The 22,304-nt window shown below is 37.3% G+C and overlaps 1 protein-coding gene across 2 annotated transcripts; it reads right to left on the bottom strand.

Moving 5' to 3' along the window:
* Positions 1–13,748: 13,748 nt before the first annotated feature.
* Positions 13,749–18,956, bottom strand: LOC149156989 (putative protein phosphatase 2C 34). Of its 2 annotated transcripts, none has more exons than XM_089438958.1 (5): positions 18,157–18,956; positions 17,323–17,700; positions 16,268–16,385; positions 14,659–14,882; positions 13,749–14,496 (listed from the first exon to the last, which is right to left on the bottom strand). In XM_089438958.1, the coding sequence occupies exons 1-5, from the start codon at positions 18,391–18,393 to the stop codon at positions 14,038–14,040; spliced, it is 1,416 nt and encodes a 471-aa protein (XP_089295084.1). In that variant the 5' UTR covers positions 18,394–18,956; the 3' UTR covers positions 13,749–14,037. The 2 variants fall into 2 exon arrangements, with proteins under 2 accessions (XP_089295084.1, XP_089295085.1); XM_089438959.1 differs by having other exon boundaries at positions 13,752–14,496; positions 17,323–17,697; positions 18,157–18,954.
* Positions 18,957–22,304: the final 3,348 nt, after the last annotated feature.

Raw genomic sequence — 22,304 nt, 5'->3', positions numbered from 1 at the left:
TTACAACTTTATGTCAAGTAATATTACATCATGACAAGAATACATGGAGATTTCCTTAAAATTAATATATTTTACTCATAAGTTTGATTAAAAATCATGATAGCAAATTGTATTGGTTTAATGTATTAACATTATATATATATATATATATATATATATATATATATATATATATTTCTCACGTATTATAACAATATATTCAATGCGTCACTTATAAGAATTGGACTTGAATGAGGAGGATAACAATCATTCCTCTCAACTACATAAAATGAATCTAATTAACTATATATGTAAATTTTTTTGGAAGCTCGCATTCTATTATCAATTTAGAAAGTAATTACATCACATGCATAGGTATGGCGCTTTCGAATGCCCCGATCCTCTAGTTTGGAAACTAGACCAAACACAATATCAAAGGATTCAACATAGGCTAATCAAAATGTGCTGGTCCAGCAAAAAGTGACTTATATAACTGATACAAAAATTTGGCTTTCTAGCCATTGACTCGGTGGCTACATAGGACATGTGTATAACAAGGAACATAAAATAAAATAGAAAAACAAATTACTACTAATGGTGTGAACAAATGTGCTAATTGCTTGACATTGGGAGGCCTTGTCGTGTTGGAGGAGGTCAATCATGATCATGCACAAGGATTCCTTCCATGCATCACAAGCACCCATCCATAATCTGATAGAGCATGTGTAACTCCATGCAAAGGAGGAGTTCATATCGCTTCTCATTGTGCTCAAATAACACCTTTCCCAATAGCTCCTTGGGGTGCTAGTAGAGGTGAATTTTTGGGAGACATTGATTGCACTTGCCTTTGTCTACCAATTGGAAATTAACACAATAACATCAAAGTCTAAAAAATATTCTCTTTCCTTGGTCACTTATTTCTCAATATCTTCAATTTCTTGTTGCACACCTTAAAGGGTGTGTGTCCGGTACCTAGCCACTGTTGAGAAATCTAGGGCATCATAAGTTAGGAGATTTCTCTTCTTGATAATTGCTTGTGATATAATTTTTCTTCCTTGATTAAGATCTTCTCTTCGTTATGTTATTATTGTGTTCTTTTCCTCAAGACAATTACCAAATAAACAATAGAAGACAAAAGACACAATATGTAGGCTTGTTAGCCAGGGCCAAAACCTCACTTTTTGAGAGGAAAACCCAATCATAAATTCTTCTTATAGATCTTCAATTGACGAATACCAAGACTATGACAAGGACCCTTGACTCTAGTATCCTCCCAAGACCAAGTCACTAACCTCTTCTTCAACGATGTTTTCCCTCTTCTGGATCTCAACTTCCTTTCTCTTCTCGGCCTCATCTCCTTCCCTTCTTGATCTCAACTTCCTTTGATTCTCGATCTCTTCTTGTAGACTTGTCACCCTATAATAGAAACCCTATATTGTCTTTGCTTCCTTTGTAGTATCTATAAGAGAGAGACTTCTTGCACCTTGACTCGGGTTCTCCTAGTGAGGCTCTATACCCAAACAAAACAGCTTAAAGTGAAAGCTGATCCTTCTTCTTCTTCTGGACACCTTCTATTCTACTATCTTCACACGTGGGAGGACAAACTGACCCAAAAAAATGCTTGACTATCTTCGTTATGCTTCCTCTTTGTTGCGTTGATATGGAGGCTTCTTCTGGTGTATTTTTCTCACTTCTGGCTTGAATTACTTCACTGAAATCGTTGTCTCCAAATGAGGCCGAGTAGGGTATATATACAAGCTTGTTCATGACCTCTAGGCTGACATGATATCTTGGTGGGAAGCCGACTTCATCTTCTCGATACATCTCCTTGTTGTAGGTGGACATCATGGGGGATAGTGACAAGGTCTTGGAGGATGATTTTACATAGACAAGTGTGACTCTTTACAAAGTGTAACATGACTTCATTACATGACAATGACTCCTTTATTTTTTTATGACTAGATGACAAAATTCCTAAAGGCTCTCAATGGGAGCCTTGACTAAAAAATAAAATGTCTTGCTCGTGAAACCCATGATGCAAGCATTACAATATTTTTTCTTTTATTTTAATCTCTTTACACAAAAATACAATTACATGTCATTATGAAGACTGAACCTAGTTACACTTTTCAACAACCACGAGTGCATATGCCCGGAATTGAGCTTGGGCATTGGCATTGCTGAGGCCATCACGACTTCTTGCAACCCTCCTTAAACGTACTCTTTGACAAGGCATGAAGACTGAATGTGGTGAACATTTAAGTAAAGTGCATAAGAGGGGAGATTTATTAAGGAAGGGAGCCTGTAAGAGATTGAAGGGGAAAACGAAGGCTTTAGAAAGCACAGAGTAAAAACCACATCAGGAAGCGAGAAAGCTAGGAAAGTCAAAGAGGAGAGGGGGAAGGAGCCTACATCCATGAATAATTCCTAGCCAAAAACACTTACAACATGAAAGAAAAGGGAGAGTGATACCTTAAAATCCAAGCTACCCACAGATTGGAGAGGAGCCCGAGCCTGTGGTTTATTTATCCAATTTGGGAGAGAAAGACCTCCTTTCTTTGCCGGAGCCCGAAGGAGCAGAGCTAAGAGAAGCAACAGAGGCTTCCAACTCGTCCATGAATAAAACTCTACCGTGACTTTGCGCTACTTGAGTGCATGCAAAAACAAAGAGGCTAACCAAAGATAATGGAACTAAAGGAAGGAAGGAACCAAGCCAAGAGGGCTTAGCCCTTTCAATGGCTTTGCTTTTGTAGGAGATTGGATGTAAGTCTGAAAAGCGTACAAGTTTCCAAACTTATGTCTATATTGCTAGTGGATCGTGCAAAAATCTACAAGGAATGGAAACACTCCTGTTTGAACACTCTAACGAGCGAGCTAGCCTTGAAATGTGGAGCCTCTTCAACGTTTGCCTCCATATCGCTTAGGGGATTCATGGCACAGTAAATGTGAGGTGATGGGCCAATAATCCGAGTGATTAACTCCACGATCCACTTTGCCGATCAATGGATTAGCCTACTCTTCAACCACTCCACCTATCTTGCTATCAAATGTGTAATTTGGGCGACCAACAAGTCATCGCAACTTCCCTCACCCATATCTTCTCAAAGTTGCAAGCAAATTTTTGGTCACCCACACCAAGGAACTATATATATGTAAAGTTATCACAATGTAAATATATAATTACAATTTAAACAAATTATTTCAAAAAAAGGAAATTGTTAACTTCATTGGAAAAATGCTTTTGATATTATATGTGTTTTTTTAATTAAAGTTAATATTAAAATGTGGAATCAGATGGAGTGCCCCTGGGACACATCAACACCTGTACTCCCCTGAACAGTACCTCATATCCTCTGTCCTCCAAAGCTGAGACGGATATGAGGTTCTTCCTCATCCCTGGCACATAAAGAACGTCTGACACCTTCAAGGGAGGTTTGGACTCCCTCTGAAATGTCAGTGTCCCCACCCCGACTGCTCTGACAACTCTGTCATCACCGAGTACTACCTCAATATCAGTGCCACTCTCTGAAAGCTCTGAGAAGTACTCCCGGACTCCTGTCATGTGACGTGAAGCCCCACTGTCCACATACCAGATACCTGAAGATGCTCCGCTAATCGAGGGAAAAGCATGCTCCCTTTGAACCTGTGTGGCAGGTGATCCTGCACTAGGGGACTCATATGCAGTGAACCCAAACTCTCGGTCAAAATGAACTGCAAAGTCCTCAACCTCTGCTGAAGCTGCCACGTTCTGGTTCTTCCCCTTCTTCTTCTTCTTCTCTGGACACACAACTACATAGTGTCCCATCTTTTGACAATTCCAACACTTCAGCTTGGAATAGTCCTTCTGGGTGTCACCCTGTTTACCTTTACCTTTGCCTTTGCCCCCACCATTTCTTGTGGAAGCCTGCTTCTTCCCTTTGCCTTTCTTGCCTCCTGCCGACAGCGCTACATCCTCATCCTGCTCAACTGGCTTGGTTGCCCCAAGCTGACCTTTCCTGATCTCTGTCTGAAAGCAATCATCTCAAAACCTCTCCCATGTGGGAAGGGTCTCATGTGCACAAACCCCATCAGCAAAGTTCATCCATGAACGGGGAAAGCCATTCACTGCAATCCACACCAACTCAGTGGGTTGAATGGCCTCTCTAATTGCTGCCAACTCATCTCTAACATTAGTAATCTTTGTGAGATATCCAACTGCACTATCATTACCCATCTTAATGTTCTTCAGCTTCTCATTCAGGACCATTTTCCGGTTCTCATTGGTACTCTGGTAGAGATTGGACAATGCTGTCCACATCTCATGGGCATTTCTCTTTCCTCTCACATGAGGAATGCAATGGTCTTTGACTCCATCTAGAATCAGCCTCTTACCCTTGTTGTTCTTTTTATTATACTCAACCAACTGAGTAGCATTAGTAGGCACAACAACAAGGTTCTGTGTGGTATGCACCATGATATCCCAGACTTCTGCCTCCTCAAAGATACTCTGCATTCTCTCCTTCCAAACGTTGTAATTTGTATGCCCATCCAACCTATCCTCCACCCTCAATCCCAATGACATCCTGTTGTCCTAAAACTGAAAAATAGCACTGTTGTAGTAAAGATAAAACTGTTGTTTGTGAAAAATCAGCTTGCTGGAATTTTCTGAGTGAAAAATCAGCAGTTGTAATTTTTTCTCCTTGCTGTCCCAAACTGCACTTTAGCACTCAAGCTCTGATACCATGTAGAAATTTCTGTTTTCCCACCCCGGTTTTCAGTTTCACCTTATTTCTCCCATATAGTTAAATGCCCATTCCCATATCCATACATTTAACACTGAAAAATAAATTTTTGCTAAAAACACAAATTCTGGAAATTTTACAGAATGCTGGAAAATGCAGAAATAAAATTCAGCAGTTACAAATAGCCATTAAAACACATTTAGACACAGAGATTTTTGGTCAAGGTGACCCTGGAAAAACCCTCTACAACTCTTGGGGAAAACGAGTTCGTGATCTCTTCTTTGTTTCTGAAAATTGCCTTTTTACAGTGAGAAATATTTAGCAAAAAATCAGCAAGCAAATTTACAACTTATCTCTTTTCCCGTGCCTCACAGCAATCTGGAAATTACAGCAAACATGACAGCAATAAATGCTGTACGACCTCCTCGACTTTCGTTCCCACTTTTAGCATTAAATGCTGCTGTACGACCAACATTAAATGCGTTGTATGGACTGCAATAAATGCGATGTACAAACTACAATAAATGCATTGTACGGCCCTCATTTTGCGTGCAGAAAAAAACCATCAAATTGCTCCTTGATTTTTGTGCAACCCACTCCTCGAAAATCGTGCCAAAATCTGCCTTTCACTGTGCGCTGAATCAGCTGTACAAATCTACTCAACTGCTGCCTTGGAATGTGTGCCAAGCTGTTGTCTCCTTCTCCTCTCTGCTCAGAAATCTCTCTTGCTCTCTTGCTCTCCTCCCAATCTGCGCATGAAAGAATGAATGACCTTTTCCTCATTTTCCTCCTTTAATCTAACCCTAAGTGACTTTTGGGTGATCCCTAAATCCAATGGCTGAAATAGATTGAGATCTATGGCTGAGATTAAATTCTCATTTAAATCTCACTTTCTTTTTTTTTAATTCACCCGACTTTAATAAAGACCCACTTAGTCATTTATTTCCAAAGTCACTTTTCCTTTCCAATTTTTCATTGACTTTATAAAAGTCACTTTAAAATTAGACTTTAGTAACTTTATAACTTAAAGTCACTTTTAAATTAGATTTAACTTTATAAAAATTATAAAGTCACTTTAGGAGAAAAGTTAAATTCTTTTGGACACTTTTACCTAGGCCAAAGATCAAAGCCTTAGGGAACCACCTGTCCTCCGGTACCAAATTTCAACAAGAATTATGCGGCACAAACTCTCTGAAGTCACAGTTTCAGCCTCTAGTCCATGAACCAGTAACTCAAACAGGTAATTGTAATTGTTGGATTCGAAAATTGAGATGGCTTGCATGCAGTCCCATAGTACTTCCCTTGCATCCTCAAAGACAAGTAATGTCTTCTCATAAAAAGGCCAATAATACTGTCATAAATTTGTAAATTTTCCTCCATATGTAGGCCTGACACCATCAAACAAATGAGGGAATAATCCCACTAACAGTCGGGGAGGAGTCTTGGCATAACATAAATTTCGGGCAACGACAATAGTCTTCACATGACATAGGAAATATAAGAGGGTTAACATTGTAGTTAATGAATAATAGACTTGCATGCACGATGCATGTGGCAGGATGGCCATGCCATCCACCCTCTTAAATGTAGTGGGAGGTGGTAGGGTTGTGGGAACCCTCCCCAACCTCCATTTCCACATTTTCATTCACCCCGATCGAGGGCGTGTTGGATACTTATTAATATACAACAAACAAATAAGTTTTGGAATTTATTTAACTAAGTAGGTCAAAATTAATAATAACACTAAACTACCTTTGAAAAAAAATATATTTAATAAATTTTGCTTCCAAGTGGGTGCTGATTTTTGTGTAGCTTGGGAGTTACTCCAAGCCCTAATGTTCGCGGGTTGGAGGTAAAAGCGCCACAAGTAGGCTTATGGGCTTAGAACCCAACCCTGGGTTTTTTCACCCAATTGTGGTTGGGGAAATTCCGCAAGCACATTTCTACATGTGATGGTATGAGACGATAGAGGACAGAAAGGAGAATCCAACGCTTTGAGAATTGTTGAATTCCCAGTTGTATATGTGGAGAAATGAATTTTTGAAGTTGACAAGTAATTATTGGTTTTCAAGTCATGCAGGCTTGAAGTAAAATTTGGCCAATAGATGTGTCTCTTCACTAATTCGTGGAGCCCTTTCTATTGTGGATAAATATAAGGTGGAGGAGGGTCATTTAATACATCCAAGAAGCATCTTTCATAGTCTACACATCAAGAAAGCCAGCTCGGGTGTGGGCAGCGTGAGTGCAAGAACACACGAGTGTAGGAACACTAGTATAAGAACACTAGTGCATGAATGCAAATGCAGGAACACCTGTGTAGGAATGCGTGAGTGCAAGAACACGAGTGCAGGAACACATGAGTTCAGGAACGCGAGTACAAGAACACGCGAGTGAAGGAACGAGCTAGGTATGTATTGTATTGATGTGTTAAGGTTGAATTGATGCTAGTGGATGATATCTTAAGAGAGGACAATTTGGAAGTCTGTTAGCAACCATGTGGAAGGGTTTCCTAGGTGTTGGATACCCTAACTAGGAGCAGATGCTACAACGAGGATTGGTCACTCATGGATTGTTGGAGGGCAGCGTGAGAGTGGACCAAGTGTGGATGTGATTGGGCAGTTATGGTCTGCTGGAGGACAACGAAATAGTATCCAAGTTGGAGCCCGGTGAGCAATACCTTGATGGACAAAGGTAGCTGTGAGAGAGGCAGTTGTTGAGCTTAAGGGTCTGATCAACCAGGTGTAGTTTGTGGAGCCCGAGACGTGTGTGTGGAGAAGGACATATACATCAGATGATGGGCAGTGCTTCTAGCCCGTGTTCAATGTAGAGATGGACATCTTGCAGTGATAGGTGGAAACCCTCCATGCCCTATGTTGGTCTTCATCGATGTAACACAGGAAGACCATAGTGGGGTGAAGTCCCTAAGTAGTTGAGGAGCAGCAGTGGGCATATCGAGAGTTGTTCACAAGTGGAGCTATGAACAACTCGACAAGAGTCTTGATGTGTTGTGCCCTTGATGGACTAAGGCACAACTAGTGAGCAAATTGGTAGCCAAGGTTAGGTGACCATATGGACTTGGATCGTTGATAGAGGCAGTGTTGCAGATCGAGGGTCGAAGGACCGAGCATGTATAGGGTACGACCGAGAGGAGCTGAGATAGTCGACTACATCAACTAGATTGTCAGCATATCTTGTTGAGGGTAGATTGGTTGTTGATGTACTTACACCAAGCCCCAGTTTTGTATCTTGTACTAGTGGCTATATGAGGGCCATTATCCTTGGTACGAGAGTCCTAGAATGTTGTATTATATGTTGTTTAATATAATGAAGTTGGGTTGAAAATTGTAAAAAATTGTCCATATTTTGTGCATGTGTGATTTATTGTTGTGTATATTCTATTATGCAAAGTAGTTTTGTTGAGATTCTTGGTTTGGTAGCGTCAAAGATTTTAAGATTCTATCCTAGACCTAAGATCGTGGAAATTCAACAGTGGGGTGAATTTTATGCCTTAGAATTTGTTTAATGATTCATTTGAACTCTAAACCCATTAAGTGTTGAAAGGTATCAAATGTGTTGCGGCGCAAACCTTTCTGATATTTTTCTCCCTCAAAAAGATTTGCATCTCCATGAATTTGATCCTTCTTGACATTTAATATATCTAGAATTAAGATAAATATATATGACAATAGCTATACACTATATTTTTGTTATTTCCATTATACAATAGAACCTTTGAAGTCCTACATTGCATATTCTATCTTATGCATACTCAGTGTGCCCATTCTTTCTTTATTTTCTACTAGTATAAAATTGCTCAAAATTTTGATACAACATAGTATAATAATGTGTGAATAATTTTGAAAACCTTAACAATTCCTACCATTTGAACTTATGCATTGAGTAAGAAGCCAATTATTTTTTCATGATTGAATGCCCATTCACATCAACTTAACATATCCTTGTCACGAGCGCCCTCTATGACTACTCTTCGTTTATGTAAATTACTTATGCTAATATAAAAACATAACTCAATGACACTTTACACTATTTTACATTAGCATATGGTCACAATGCATTAATCAACAAAGGGTGTTTTCATTTTCCTTATCTTTACCACAATCATTGCAGAGCATGTAATTTGTGAGTTAGAATTTATCTAGGTCGCATATGTAACATGTATGGGTCAAAATACATATTTGGTAAACCATATATATAATAATTATATGAATGAATCAAAACAAACAACAAATTTGTTCCACAAAAAGTCAACTCTATTACAACTTTATGTCAAGTAATATTACATCATGACAAGAATACATGGAGATTTCATTAAAATTAATATATTTTACTCATAAGTTTGATTAAAAATCATGATAGCAAAATGTATTGGTTTAATGTATTAACTATATATATATATATATACATTTCTCACGTATTATAACAATATATTAAATATGAATTCAATTCGTCACTTATAAGAATTGGACTTGAATGAGGAGGATAACAATCATTCCTCTCAACTACTTAAAATGAATCTAATTAACTATATATGTAATTTTTTTGTAAGCTTGCATTCTATTATCAATTTAGAAAGTAATTACATCACATACATAGGTATGGCGCTTTCGAATGCCCCGATCCTCTAGTTTGGAAACGACCAAACACAATATCAAAGGATTCAACATAGGCTAATCAAAATGTGTTGGTCAAGCAAAAAGTGACTTATATAACTGATACAAAAATTTGGCTTTCTAGCCATTGACTCGGTGGCTACATAGGACATGCGTATAACAAGGAACATAAAATAAAATAAAAAAACAAACTACTACTAATGGTGTGAACAAATGTGCTAATTGCTTGACATTGGGAGGCCTTGTCATGTTGGAGGAGGTCAATCACGATCATGCACAAGGATGCCTTCCGTGCATCATAGGCACTCATCCATAATCTGATAGAGCATGTGTAACTCCATGCAAAGGAGGAGTTCATATCGCTTCTCATTGTGCTCAAATAACACCTTTCCCAATAGCTCCTTAGGGTGCTAGTAGAGGTGAATTTTTGGGAGACATTGATTGCACCTGCCTTTGTCTGCCAATTAGAAATTAACACCATAACATCAAAGTCTAAGACGTATTCTCTTTCCTTGGTCACTTATTGCTCAATATCTTCAATTTCTTGTTGCACACCTTAAAGGGTGTGTGTGCGGTACCTAGCCACTGTTGAGAAATCTAGGGCATCATAAGTTAGGAGATTTCTCTTCTTGATAATTGCTTGTGATATACTTTTTCTTCCTTGATTAAGATCTTCTCTTCGTTATGTTATTATTGTGTTCTTTTCATCAAGACAATTACCAAATAAACAATAGAAGACAAAAGACACAATATGTAGGCTTGTCAGCCAGGGCCAAAACCTCTCACTCTTTGAGAGGAAAACCCAATCATAAATTCTTCTTATAGATCTTCAATTGACGAATACCAAGACTATGACAAAGACCCTTGACTCTAGTGTCCTCCCAAGACCAAGTCACTAACCTCTTCTTCAATGATGCTTTCCCTCTTTTGGATCTCAGCTTCCTTTCTCTTCTCGGCCTCAGCTCCTTCCCTTCTTGATCTCAACTTCCTTTGATTCTCGGTCTCTTCTTGTAGGCTTGTCACCCTACCACAGAAACCCTATATTGTCTTTGCTTCCTTTGTAGTCTCTACAAGAGAGAGACTTCTTGCACCTTGACTCGGCTTCTCCTAGTGAGGCTCTATACCCAAACAAAACACCTTAAAGTGACAGCTGCTCCTTCGACTTCTTCTGGACACCTTCGGTTCTGCTATCTTCGCACGTGGGAGGACAAACTAACCAAAAAAAAATGCTTGACTATCTTCGTTATCCTTCCTCTTTGTTGCGTTGATATGGAGGCTTCTTTTGGTGTATTTTTCGCACTTCTTGCTTGACTTACTTCACTGAAATCGTTGTCTCCAAATGAGGCCGAGCAGGGTATATATACAAGTTTGCTCATGACCTCTAGGCTGACATGATATCTTGGTGGGAAGCTAACTTCATCGTCTTGATACATCTCCTTGTTGTAGGTGGACATCATTGGGGATAGTGACAAGGTCTTGGAGGATGATTTTACATAGATAAGTGTGACTCTTTACAAAGTGTAACATGACTTCATTACATGACAATGACTCTTTTATTCTTTTATGGCTAGATGACAAAATTCCTAAAGGCTCTCAATGGGAGCCTTGACTCAAAAATAAAATCTCTTGTTCGTGAAACCAATGATGCAAGCATTAAAATATTTTTTTCTTTTCTTTTCATCTCTTTACATAAAAATACAATTACATGTCATTATGAAGACCGAACCTAGTTACACTTTTCAACAACCACGAGTGCATATGCCCGGACTTGAGCTTGGGCATTGGCATTGCTGAGGCCATCACAACTTCCTGCACCCCTCCTTAAATGTACTCTTTGACAAGGCATGAAGACTGAATGTGGTGAACATTTGAGTAAAGTGCACAAGGGGGGAGATTTATTAAGGAAGGGAGCCCATGAGAGATTGAAGGGGAAAATGAAGGCTTTAGAAAGCACAGAGTAAAAACCACATCAAGAAGCGAGAAAGCTAGGAAAGTCCAAGAGGAGAGGGGGAAAGAGCCTACATCCATGAATAATTCCTAGCCAAAAACACTTGCAAAATGAAAGAAAGGGGAGAGTGATACCTTAAAATCCAAGCTATCCACAGATTGGAGAGGAGCCCGAGTCTGTGGTTTATTTATCCAATTTGGGAGACAAAGACCCCCTTTCTTTGCCGGAGCCTGAAGGAGCAGAGCTAAGAGAAGCAACAAAGGCTTCCACCTCGTCCACGACTAAAACTCTACCGTGACTTTGCGCTACTTGAGTGCATGCAAAAACAAAGAGGCTAACCAAAGATAATGGAACTAAAGGAAGGAAGGAACCAAGCCAAGAGGGCTTAGCCCTTTCAATGGCTTTGCTTTTGTAGGAGATTGGATGTAAGTCTGAAAAGCCTACAAGTTTCCAAACTTGTGTCTATACTGCTAGTGGATTGTGCAAAAATCTACAAGGAATGGAAACACTCCTGTTTGAACACTATAACGAGCAGAGCTAGCCTTGAAATGTGGAGCCTCTTCAACGTCTGCCTCCATATTGCTTAGGGGATTCATGGTACAGTAAATGTGAGGTGATGGGCCAATAATCTGAGTGATTAACTCCATGATCCACTTTGCCAATCGATGGATGAGCCTACTCTTCAACCACTCCACCTATCTTGCTATCAAATGTGTAATTTGGGCAACCAACAAGTCATCACAACTTCCCTCGCCCATATCTTCTCAAAGTCGTGAGCACACTTTTGGTCACCCGCACCAAGGAACTATATATATGTAAAGTTATCAAAATGTAAATATATAATTACAATGTAAACAAATTATTTCAAAAAAAGGAAATTGTTAACTTTATTAGAAAAATGCTTTTGATATTATATGTGTTTTTTTAATTAAAGTAAATCTTAAAATAATTTTATAATTGACATTTTTATATATGTTGAATTATAAAAAATGTAAATATATAATTATAAAGTAAACAAATAAAGATATTATTAATTTAACTTTTTATTTTAAAAATCAAAAGCTCTCAACTCTGTTTGATAAACAATTTATTTTCCCAACTACATAGATTCAAGTCTCCATAAACATTATAATTATATCTAATATATAAAAAAACATCTTTTAATTTTAAAATTAGAAAACTGTTTATTTATATACTCTTTACTCATCATTTTAATTATAAAACATTACTTTTAAATCATTACATTAGTTTTTAATTATATCAAATATATAAATATATATTTTATAATACATTTGTTACATATAACTTTTTAATATTACAATTAGTCTCTTATTTAATTTAAAGACTTGATATCTTTGATGTTATAATATGGTCTTTTAATTCAACGCATAGAACAATAAGGTAAAAGGAAATACCAAGAAATATTCTGCGATGGCTGACTATGACACCTTTCGGCAATCCCAAGCTTTACTTATTTGGTTAGATATGGACGTCCTTGCTGTAACCTGCTCAATGCTTTTTCTGTAGATGTATTTTATAATTTTTCCACTTTGAACAATGGGCATCTTTGGTTAGATATATACCTTCTTTAGCAATATATTAATAGGAATGTTTAAAAGTTATTTATATTTAGATGTGTTAAATTAGGGTGAGCTTGTAGTTTTGATTCGCCTCGCCTTGCACATGTATTGAGATTTGAACCAACAACCAGCATGTCTAAGAAGTTTTTTTTGGTAACCAGAGGAATTGGCGGTCAGTTTCGTACTCTCCTACATGGGTCTGGTCAATTATAGCTGTTATCACTAAAGCTTTGGGGTTTACTAGTTTTTCAGGGTTCAGGAGGATTGAATTTTGGATTTGTTAATTTGTATGATTTTTTTCCATTGTTTAAATTAAATTACAATAAAAAGATTCAACACTTTGAATCAATTAATTTCCATAATTTTATATCACTTCAATCATTAATTAAACTATCCAAAACAATATTTCAAAAAAATCTTTTAGTAACGTATTGAATATTCTATGATAAATTCAAATTGCCTCTGACACAATATTCACTATAAGATATTTAATTTATTAAAAAAAATGAATAATTTTGAAATGAAATTTTGAATATTCTATGATTGCCTCTGACACAATATTCACTATAAGATACTATTTAATTTACTTTTTTGCTTCTGACACAATATTCACTATCAGATACTTAATTAATTTATTAAAAAAATGAATAATTTTGAAATGAAATTTCTTGGTAACGGCTGCCAGAGCTAAGATGAGGCTGATTCAGGATTGAACTATCTAACATACTACCAAACAAAAAAGCCCAAAATAAGAAACCAACATATCATCTTAAGAGGCATTAGACTTAGAATTTGATCTTATCATCAAATGCACCTGCACTTCTAGATTCATTCCGTGAGATGCATTAGACTTAGAATTTGATCTTATCATCGAATGCACCTGCACTTATAGATTCATTCCATTTTCACGGTGATCAGACATAATAATCTACAATCTGTAGATCACACACAGCTGCACATATATCTCTAAAATCTTAGCACTCGGTCTGAGTACAAAACCACTACCATCCCACCATTCCAAATAATCACTTTTTTTAATCATAAACAGCTTACTTCACACAATTTTATATCTCAATCACACTACAAAATCTTGTTCTAGAATAAAAGATAAATATCAGCATAACTACAATTTACAATTTCTCTGGAAAAGATGAAAGATACTGGACACCTGTTTTTATTCAACAAAAGACCCTTCTCCTTTTTGAACCGTTATGCTTGTTTTCTTCCTCAAAAAATCTAGGAAAGTTCACAATGGACTTCGCTCTCGCAATGCTCGGCAGGAGAGACCGTGGCTCTGTAGCAATACCCTCAGCAAAGCTTCTATGACCTTCAGAGCCCACATGCCTTAATTTACTTGGTTGACTTATTTTCTCTGACTGAGATGTATTGTCAGGTACACTATTGGTTTTACTTGCATCAGACTGTTCAACACTTGATATCTCTTCTGAAGGTTGACCATTGTTGTCCTCCTCATTTAAGTACAAGCAGACAACAGCACAGTCATCGACCTTGGAAGTTGGAAATTTACGCTTCCATGCACTGACTGCTGATTCTACTACTATTCTAGCAGCAGCAGCTGGAGAAGGTGCTGAAGAAACGATGTTCACAACTTCTTGATTGGACAAAACCTCCCAGACCTAAAACAACAATCAAAACTGCTAGATTTATAAAGAATGTATGGACAAATGACAAATTGGTAGTTTTAAACAAGGCATATGCTGAATAAGAAAGAGAATGTGGGGATAAAACTAGTCCTTTTTCCTTTTCTGGAAAAAAGATTACATGGTAGAAGATTTTACCCCATCAGTTGCAAGCACAATAAACTGATCTTTGCTGGTTAGCTGTCTGTGTGTAATTTCAGGGACGGCGATAACACCAAAGTCCTTGAGACAAAAATCTCCAAAGGCCCGGGTCATGGCAAGACCTGGGGAGTTTTCATTTGGTAACCATACTCTATGCACATGGGGTTCATCTTTTAGAGCATGGACTCGGCCTTTGCACAGCTTTATCCTTTCTGCCTCCCCTGACATGCAAAAGCTTTAACTCAGCTACCCATGCATACATAACAAAACCTTTAACAGTTCATGAGAGATACTAAAGTTAGAAGACAAAACTTGCCATCCTCAATTGTGCTGCTGAAGCAGCAAATATGGAGAGCATTTTGACAAATAAACCGCATAATAGAATAAACGATACACAAACAGGGTGAAGTAGATACCAAATTGAAATCTAGTTTGAGATGCTAAAGCCTTAAGATTGTCACACAAACATTCAGAAGCTGAAAGACAATCAAACCCGGGAGATCAGACATAGTTGTCTGGCATGCAGATACGTGCTCTTAAGTTCTGCAATGGATTCGACAGGATAGCTGAATCTTGCACATGGACTTCAACTGTGCAATACAAGTACAGTTTTGAGTCTAGATCCTTCTATAATATTTGGGAAAGGTCATTTCTGCTGAGATTTCACTACATTCTTGTGTTTATTCTTTTTGCCTCTTTAGTCTGACATGTTTATTTGATTTTGAATCCATTTTAAAGCCTGAGTGATGACATTTTTTAAAGCATGCAATCTTATAGCTATGCAATTGTTGGTCTTGTGGACCTGCTTTGGCCTTGAAAGACATTTAAATGTCTACTTGTTTGTCTTCTTTACTACCACAACAATGACAAGTCCAGAAATTTACCTTCCTAAGAATGGAGGGTTAATAAATTCATTTTTACCGATTTACATTAGGCATTGCACTACCCCATCTTTCAGGATTAAACCACAAAGTGGCTTCTTAAATAATATCACGGGAACGTGGACATAATAACTGGCTGCATAACTATTTACATTCAATGTGGCAATCAGACATGAGATCAATCAAATGTAGAAATGAAGATCTTAGGCAAATTCACATTCAAAGTTTCAAACTCAGGGGCAGAAAACTTGTCCTACCAATATTGCCCATAAACATTAAACTATTATAGAATGAGTCAATGGGGCTTTGGACCAGTTCTGTACCTGGTTTTGGACAATGTTGACATTATGATTACGTTTTTATGAAATCGCAGTCACTAGAATAGTTTGAAGTGTGCAGTCACTCAAGTGGACAAAAACAAACAGTATGCAAAACTTGTCCTACTAATATTGTGCACAGACAATAAACTACTATAGAATGAGTATTTGGGCGTTTGGACAGTTCTGTGCATGGCTTCGGTCGATGTTGAAACTCGAGATTATGATTAGAGTGATACATATTTGTTCTAAAATCAAATATTGTGAAGTTGCAGCCACTGGAATTGTTTGAAGTGTCCGGTTACTCAAGAGATAACATCCGCACGGATTAATGTGGTAAAACTAAAGGTTGGAAAGAAATACAACTGATAAGTTTGTTTGCAAGATTTTTTGAAACAGAGGGCTTACCAGGTAAGGTTGGCTTCAGGTCAACTGTCAACTGAATGGCTGACAAACTTCCATCAGCAGACATTGTTCCCAGAATAGCCCGAGAGTCTCCAACATTTGCAATGACAAGGTCCCGTCCCTGATAAAAGACAATTACAAAGATAAGCCATTGGAAAATTTTCAAAGGATAAACTGAATACTATTCAATTGAAATCTGCAACAATTCCACTATTCACTCAAAGCTCTATAACATTCATTACTTTGGGGCTTTTACTGACTTTACCAAAATTGACTTGAGATAAAATAAGATAAATGTGATTTTAGGATAAGATGACTGTAGGTCAATAGGACTAAAAAGTACACCCAGAGTAAGTACTAAGTGGGAATGCTAAAGCAACTCCTAATCAAAACTGTCTAAAAGCAAAAAGGATATTAAGCTGTGTCTGGCTAAAGCCTAAATGTTCTAACTAAGACCAGATATAAAATAAGGTGCAAGTGCAAAAGAGATGCTAGGAAGTGAAGAGTTTCTGTGCTGAGCAGAAGAGAGAATGTCAAGGCATGCTGGAACTAACTGAGGAGGACGAGTGAGGGGACTGCAAGACAGGTTTATCATCGGAGTTGTCAATAACTGTTAAAATTTCCAATGCAATGGTAGATTATATGCTCTAGGGAGTGGCTGGGGCTGAGGGGGCCTAGCAGCATGACCCTGGAAGAGTGACCGGGGATGATGAAAGTATTGTCCTTGGAGTTAATTGCTGTATTGAAAAATGAAGATTCGATTTTGATTTTGACTTGGCAAAGCTCCAGGTTCAAACCTAGCTTCATGCCTATTCGGCACCTTAGTTCTCGCTGTGGCTTGAGAGGTATGCACCAACTGCTTATGATTTTGCTAGTAGCAGTCCTCATAACCCGGGGCACACTCTAAAGTTACCTTCCCTCAAAGAAAGAGGGGTGAACGCTAAAAGCTGATTACTTAGACTCTCTGTGCCTTGAAGTGAAGGCCGACCCCAACCATACATGGGTCAGCTCATTGAAATATGGGAATCGCAATTGAGGATGCATAAATGCTTTTATACCTGTTTGATGACGGTCACGGCAGTCGTTCCACTGCAGAAGCAATCCAAGATGGGATGCAGCTTGAGTTCCTTATCCATCACCTTGAAAGCTCGCAGATGAGATTCCTTCCAGGCAGCAAACATATTGGACTCTTCTTTGTGCATAGCCCCATCCGAATCATTGAGCAATTTGTTTGAATTATCGGCCTCAAAATTGCTAAGATTTGCATGACTAGGCCATTCAGTTAACAGCAGTTCTTGCCACTGGTTCATAAGCAAGCCAGGCAGAGAGTTTCTAACCCTTTTGCTAACCAAGTGTCCGTACGGACCATGCCCGTCAAAAACACCAAGGAAGCTTATGTTTTCATGCGACCCAAAATTCTCTTGCGACTCAAACTTCTGACACAAAAACAACATTACATTACTGAAACTCTTATTAATGTCAAAGACATTGACAGAGATTTGTAGTTCACGATGTAATTTTTCCATGCAATGAATCTATGAAAAGAAAGAAAATACATGAAAAGGATTTTAGTTTTGATTCAATTCTGTCTTCTTTTTGAGTTGTATAAGGTCATGACTCAAACACAACTCTCCCTTGGGAGATCCATACAGGCCGCTTAAAGATTTTCATCTGTCATTCTCTTCTTAAGATTTTACTCTCCCCTTGGGAGATCCATACTGGCCACTTATGGATTTTCAATCTGTCACTCGCTTAAGATTTTACTCATACATGTCGTAGCAACCAGGGCTCTGTGTATGGGTGTTTGCTCAATTCCTCAAAGGTAATCATTAATTGCAAATTCAATACAAAAGTTGCAGGCGTCTGATAAGAGAATATAACTTTCTGCTTACCTCCCATATGATCATGGAATCCTGATTGATTCCTTTCTTTCCTTGCTGGGTATAAATGCTGGCAAGACTGCTAGCACCATTGGCACAGAGTCTGCCTTCCACGCCTGCAAGTTGTTCGTCCTTCTCGGCCTCCATCGCCAGAGCCTCGACTGTTGCAGCATCAATTTCCTTCTTCCACGGTTGCTCTCCTGCAGTCTGAAGATCCTGATGCCCCAAGGACGATATGCAAGACCCCATGACCTGACTCCAAATGCCTCTTCTCAATACTAAGAGCAAATATCAAGATTTACCCGCCATTTTTCTCCATAAAGGCTGCCTTGCAGAATACAAGCAAAGTAAACAGAGCTTGTGACTGGAGAGGCACTGAAGCCATTTTGTCACAGAGATGAAAGTTCAAAGTCTTGTATGAGAATTAATGGGAAATTATAGCGCATTTTCGAGATGCAATTGGATTCAAAGACCGAGTCTCACGGGATGCAATAAGGATCGATTCCAACCCATTAATTCTCTTAAAAATAAGAAAGTCAACTGCTAATAGAATCCATGGTCTCGTCGGCCTGCAGACGAATCAGACCGAAGCCTGTTAATCTGTTACACGTGGATGCCAGAGGAGTAGAATATTAAGAACCGATTGCCCCCAGTCAAACATCCCCACATGGCTTCTCGTAGACGACACTCCATGGGAATTATTTAAAGGTGGAAGGGATGCGCATGACCGCTGTAACCAATTATAGTTACTAATATTTGGTCAATGGATGCTGAGAAAGAGCCCAGACATTCCTGTGATAGCTGACTCATGGGCGCAGAGATCCAGGACTCCATTATTTTGTGGATAAACCTAATCTTTCTAGTTTTGGTACTTCACTCTTTTGTTTTAACCTGTCATTTTTTTGTACTTCACTGCTATTTTTTGGAGGTTGGGTCGGGAGGAGGGTAATTTCACTGTTTATTTTTTCCTAAATTTAATATGGGAAAATTCACTGTTTTATTTAACCGGTTTATTTTGGGGAAATTTGGATGGTTTAAAAAATTATTAAAATTTGGGATTACAATTTAATTTGATTAAAGAGTTTTATTTATTAAAATGAAATTATTATTTTAATAAATTTTTATTATAATATAAATTTATTTATTTATAAATTAGTTAAAAATAACAATTATTAAAAAAATTTAAATAAAAATACATTTATAATATAATCTTATTATATACCTATATGACTAGATTTCAAACTCTTCTAGATTTCAAACACTCATGAGGTGAAATTCCTATAAAAATATGAGATGTACCATCCCATCTCTATATTTATTATTTGTTGAATGATGATTTTATTGTAATGGATTAAGTTAGATGAATTTGATAAATTCAAAAAAGTTTTGCAAGTGGGTTGATTTTATTTGATTATGTTATTTAAAGAAGAAAGATGTTTTTGTATTTTATAATGAAATATATTTAAAAAAAAAAAATATAATCTTTTAATAATATTTTTAAATAAAAAATAAATTTTAATGAATAAAAGGTAGACTTTGTTATATAATAACAATAATGATGGGAAACATTTCATTACATAATGATAACAAAACAACATCTTATGAAAGAAAAAAAAAATCAAACAATTATACTTATGTTAACAATTTTCAATTATAATTTTGGATTGAATTTTTATTAATGATTTGAATATTTTGTTAAGTGTTTTGTATAATGGATTTTGGAATTTTGAATTACATTACATAATGATAACAAAACAACATCTTACGAAAAGAAAAAAAAAACCAAACAATTATGCTTATGTTAACAATTTTCAATTATAATTTTGGATTGAATTTTTATTAATGATTTGAATATTTTGTTAAGTGTTTTGTATAATGGATTTTGGGAATTTTGAATTAATAATTATGATGGTATAAAATGTAATGCTTTTATTAAAACTTTTGAGATAAAGGAATAAAAGAAGAAAATATATTAATATAAATTACTTTAAAAATTTTAATTAAAAAAATTAACTTTTTTTTTCAATCAAAGTTCAATCATTATATTAACATCAAAGTGTAGAGTACAAAATGCATCTTAATGAGTCTTTTTCTCTCGGTCTGATTAGACTTGTTGAGATTAGGACTTGGAGGATACATTATTTTCTGGTGACCTAGGAGCCATGACATACATATTGTAAACAAAAAGAGAAACATAACATAAAGTACCATATTAAAGAGGGGGCTTGGGGGGGATTACTGGGGAAGCTGCGAAATAGGCAACATATTCGTGCATATGAAAATCAACATGCTCCACCCTTGCTTCCAGACTGCAAAGGTGGTCATTGGTGTGCCTTTGTTGGCGTCACAAATTATCCAATTGTTCCATGATTTCACTTTGGCCAAATTGAATGTCATTGACAAAAGCTACTAGTTCATTACAGTCATCATACCTTTGGTTCCTGAGGTTGCCCATGTTCATTTCAATGTTCTGGATTTGAGCAACGATAGACTCTAGTGTCGTTGGAGCAACCACATGCCCCGGGGAGCCATCATCTCTCTCCTTTGTCTCATGGTTGGCCGACGAACCCGACAAGGCATCATTATCCCGCTCCGGTTGATCTGCTTGCCGCAGATTGCCACCCCCACGACATGGTCTCCCTCGGTGGCGAGGCATCCCGACCTACCCAAAACACCTAAAAAGGCGACAGACGCAAGCACCCTCCCAACCCCACATTACAAAAGAAAATAATGTAACTTCTGCCACTGCCCCCAAAGAGAATTGAGGGCCTATCCTGCACCGGTTGTCACCGTAATCAACTCTCCATACCTAAGAAAAGTGGGGCGAGGATTCCTCAGCACAGGGCGTTAGAAGCTGAACATGACATCCCGCCACCTCTTCTACACCTGCATGTACGTATTTCCTCCAATTAGTCGAGCCTTTCCCAACTGTAATTTCTTGCAGGGGCCTTGAGAAACCAAACCACTAGTCTCTCGAACAAGTTCCCCATTGCTCACGAACTAGAAAAGGATAATTTGTCAGTGCTTGGCCAAGGTTTGTTAGCCCTGACTCTTCTCCTCTCCCCTGCACCGCGTCACACAAACGAACTGGGCCGATGAGAATGCCAATCAATTCATTCTCCCTGGACATTCCAGGGTCCCAAGGATCATCCAGCGCTACCAACACACCTCGCATTGCACACCAGTTGTTGGCTTCTCTGCCTCTCCCCCAAGGCCTAGACCTCGACGAGGCGTGCAGGAGCTCCACAACCCTTACTGCACTGCACAACACTACCATCTCCCACCACGACCAAGCAATGCATAATTAACTCCGAGGACGAGATTTAATAGCCATCGGCGGAGGTGACAACCTCACAAGCTGGCCCTTGCTATATCACATCTATTAAACATGGGGGTGGAGCGCGTGTGGAGGCCAGACAGACTCTGCCATCTTCCTCCACCACTTGTCCAACAATTAAAACACCCAATCAATGAAAAAAATAATAAAATTTAATTTAATAAAAAAAATTATTTAAAAAAAAATCATAAATTTATTTATTTATATGTTTTTTAAATTTCCAAAAAATTTATCTATATTAAATTTCCCCTATAACTACTTAGGTTAAAATTAAGCTTTTTAATTTTAAATTAATTAATCACAATTATTACATAAATTAATTAACTTAATAAAATAAAATCAATTAAATTAATTATAAATCAATTGAATTACAAATTAATTTAATTAAAATATATTAAAAATATTAAACTAGGTAGATAAAATATTATAAAAAATTATTAAAATATACCCTCCGCCCGAAAAGACACACCTCTAATAAAAATGCAAAGCATGGTAAAAACATAAAAAAATAAAAAATATGGATGACTTATATTAAAATAAATATATATTTTAAATATATTAAATTTCATTCGTCACATAAAATCAAAACCCTATATCTCAACCTTTCGATAGAAAGTACAGGCAGATTTAATAGCAGATATATTTCATAATAAATGAGGGAAAAAGATACCAACTAAAAGATAGACATTTCTATTATTAATGAATAAGGTTAAGTCAAAGGGTGTTCCAATCTCTCATATATATATAAGGTAGGTTGGACTTTATATATAAGGTAGGTTGGACTTTATTTCGTTGTGTGTGGATTTTTTATTTTTATTTTTTT

The sequence above is a fragment of the Pinus tabuliformis genome, chromosome 9, assembly GCF_031772625.1.
Source record: "Pinus tabuliformis cultivar Carrire ecotype Pingquan chromosome 9, CPIR1, whole genome shotgun sequence".
NCBI lineage: Eukaryota > Viridiplantae > Streptophyta > Pinopsida > Pinales > Pinaceae > Pinus > Pinus tabuliformis.
The sequence above is the reverse complement of the archived record's forward strand: the minus strand, read 5'-3'. Positions and strand labels throughout refer to the sequence as shown.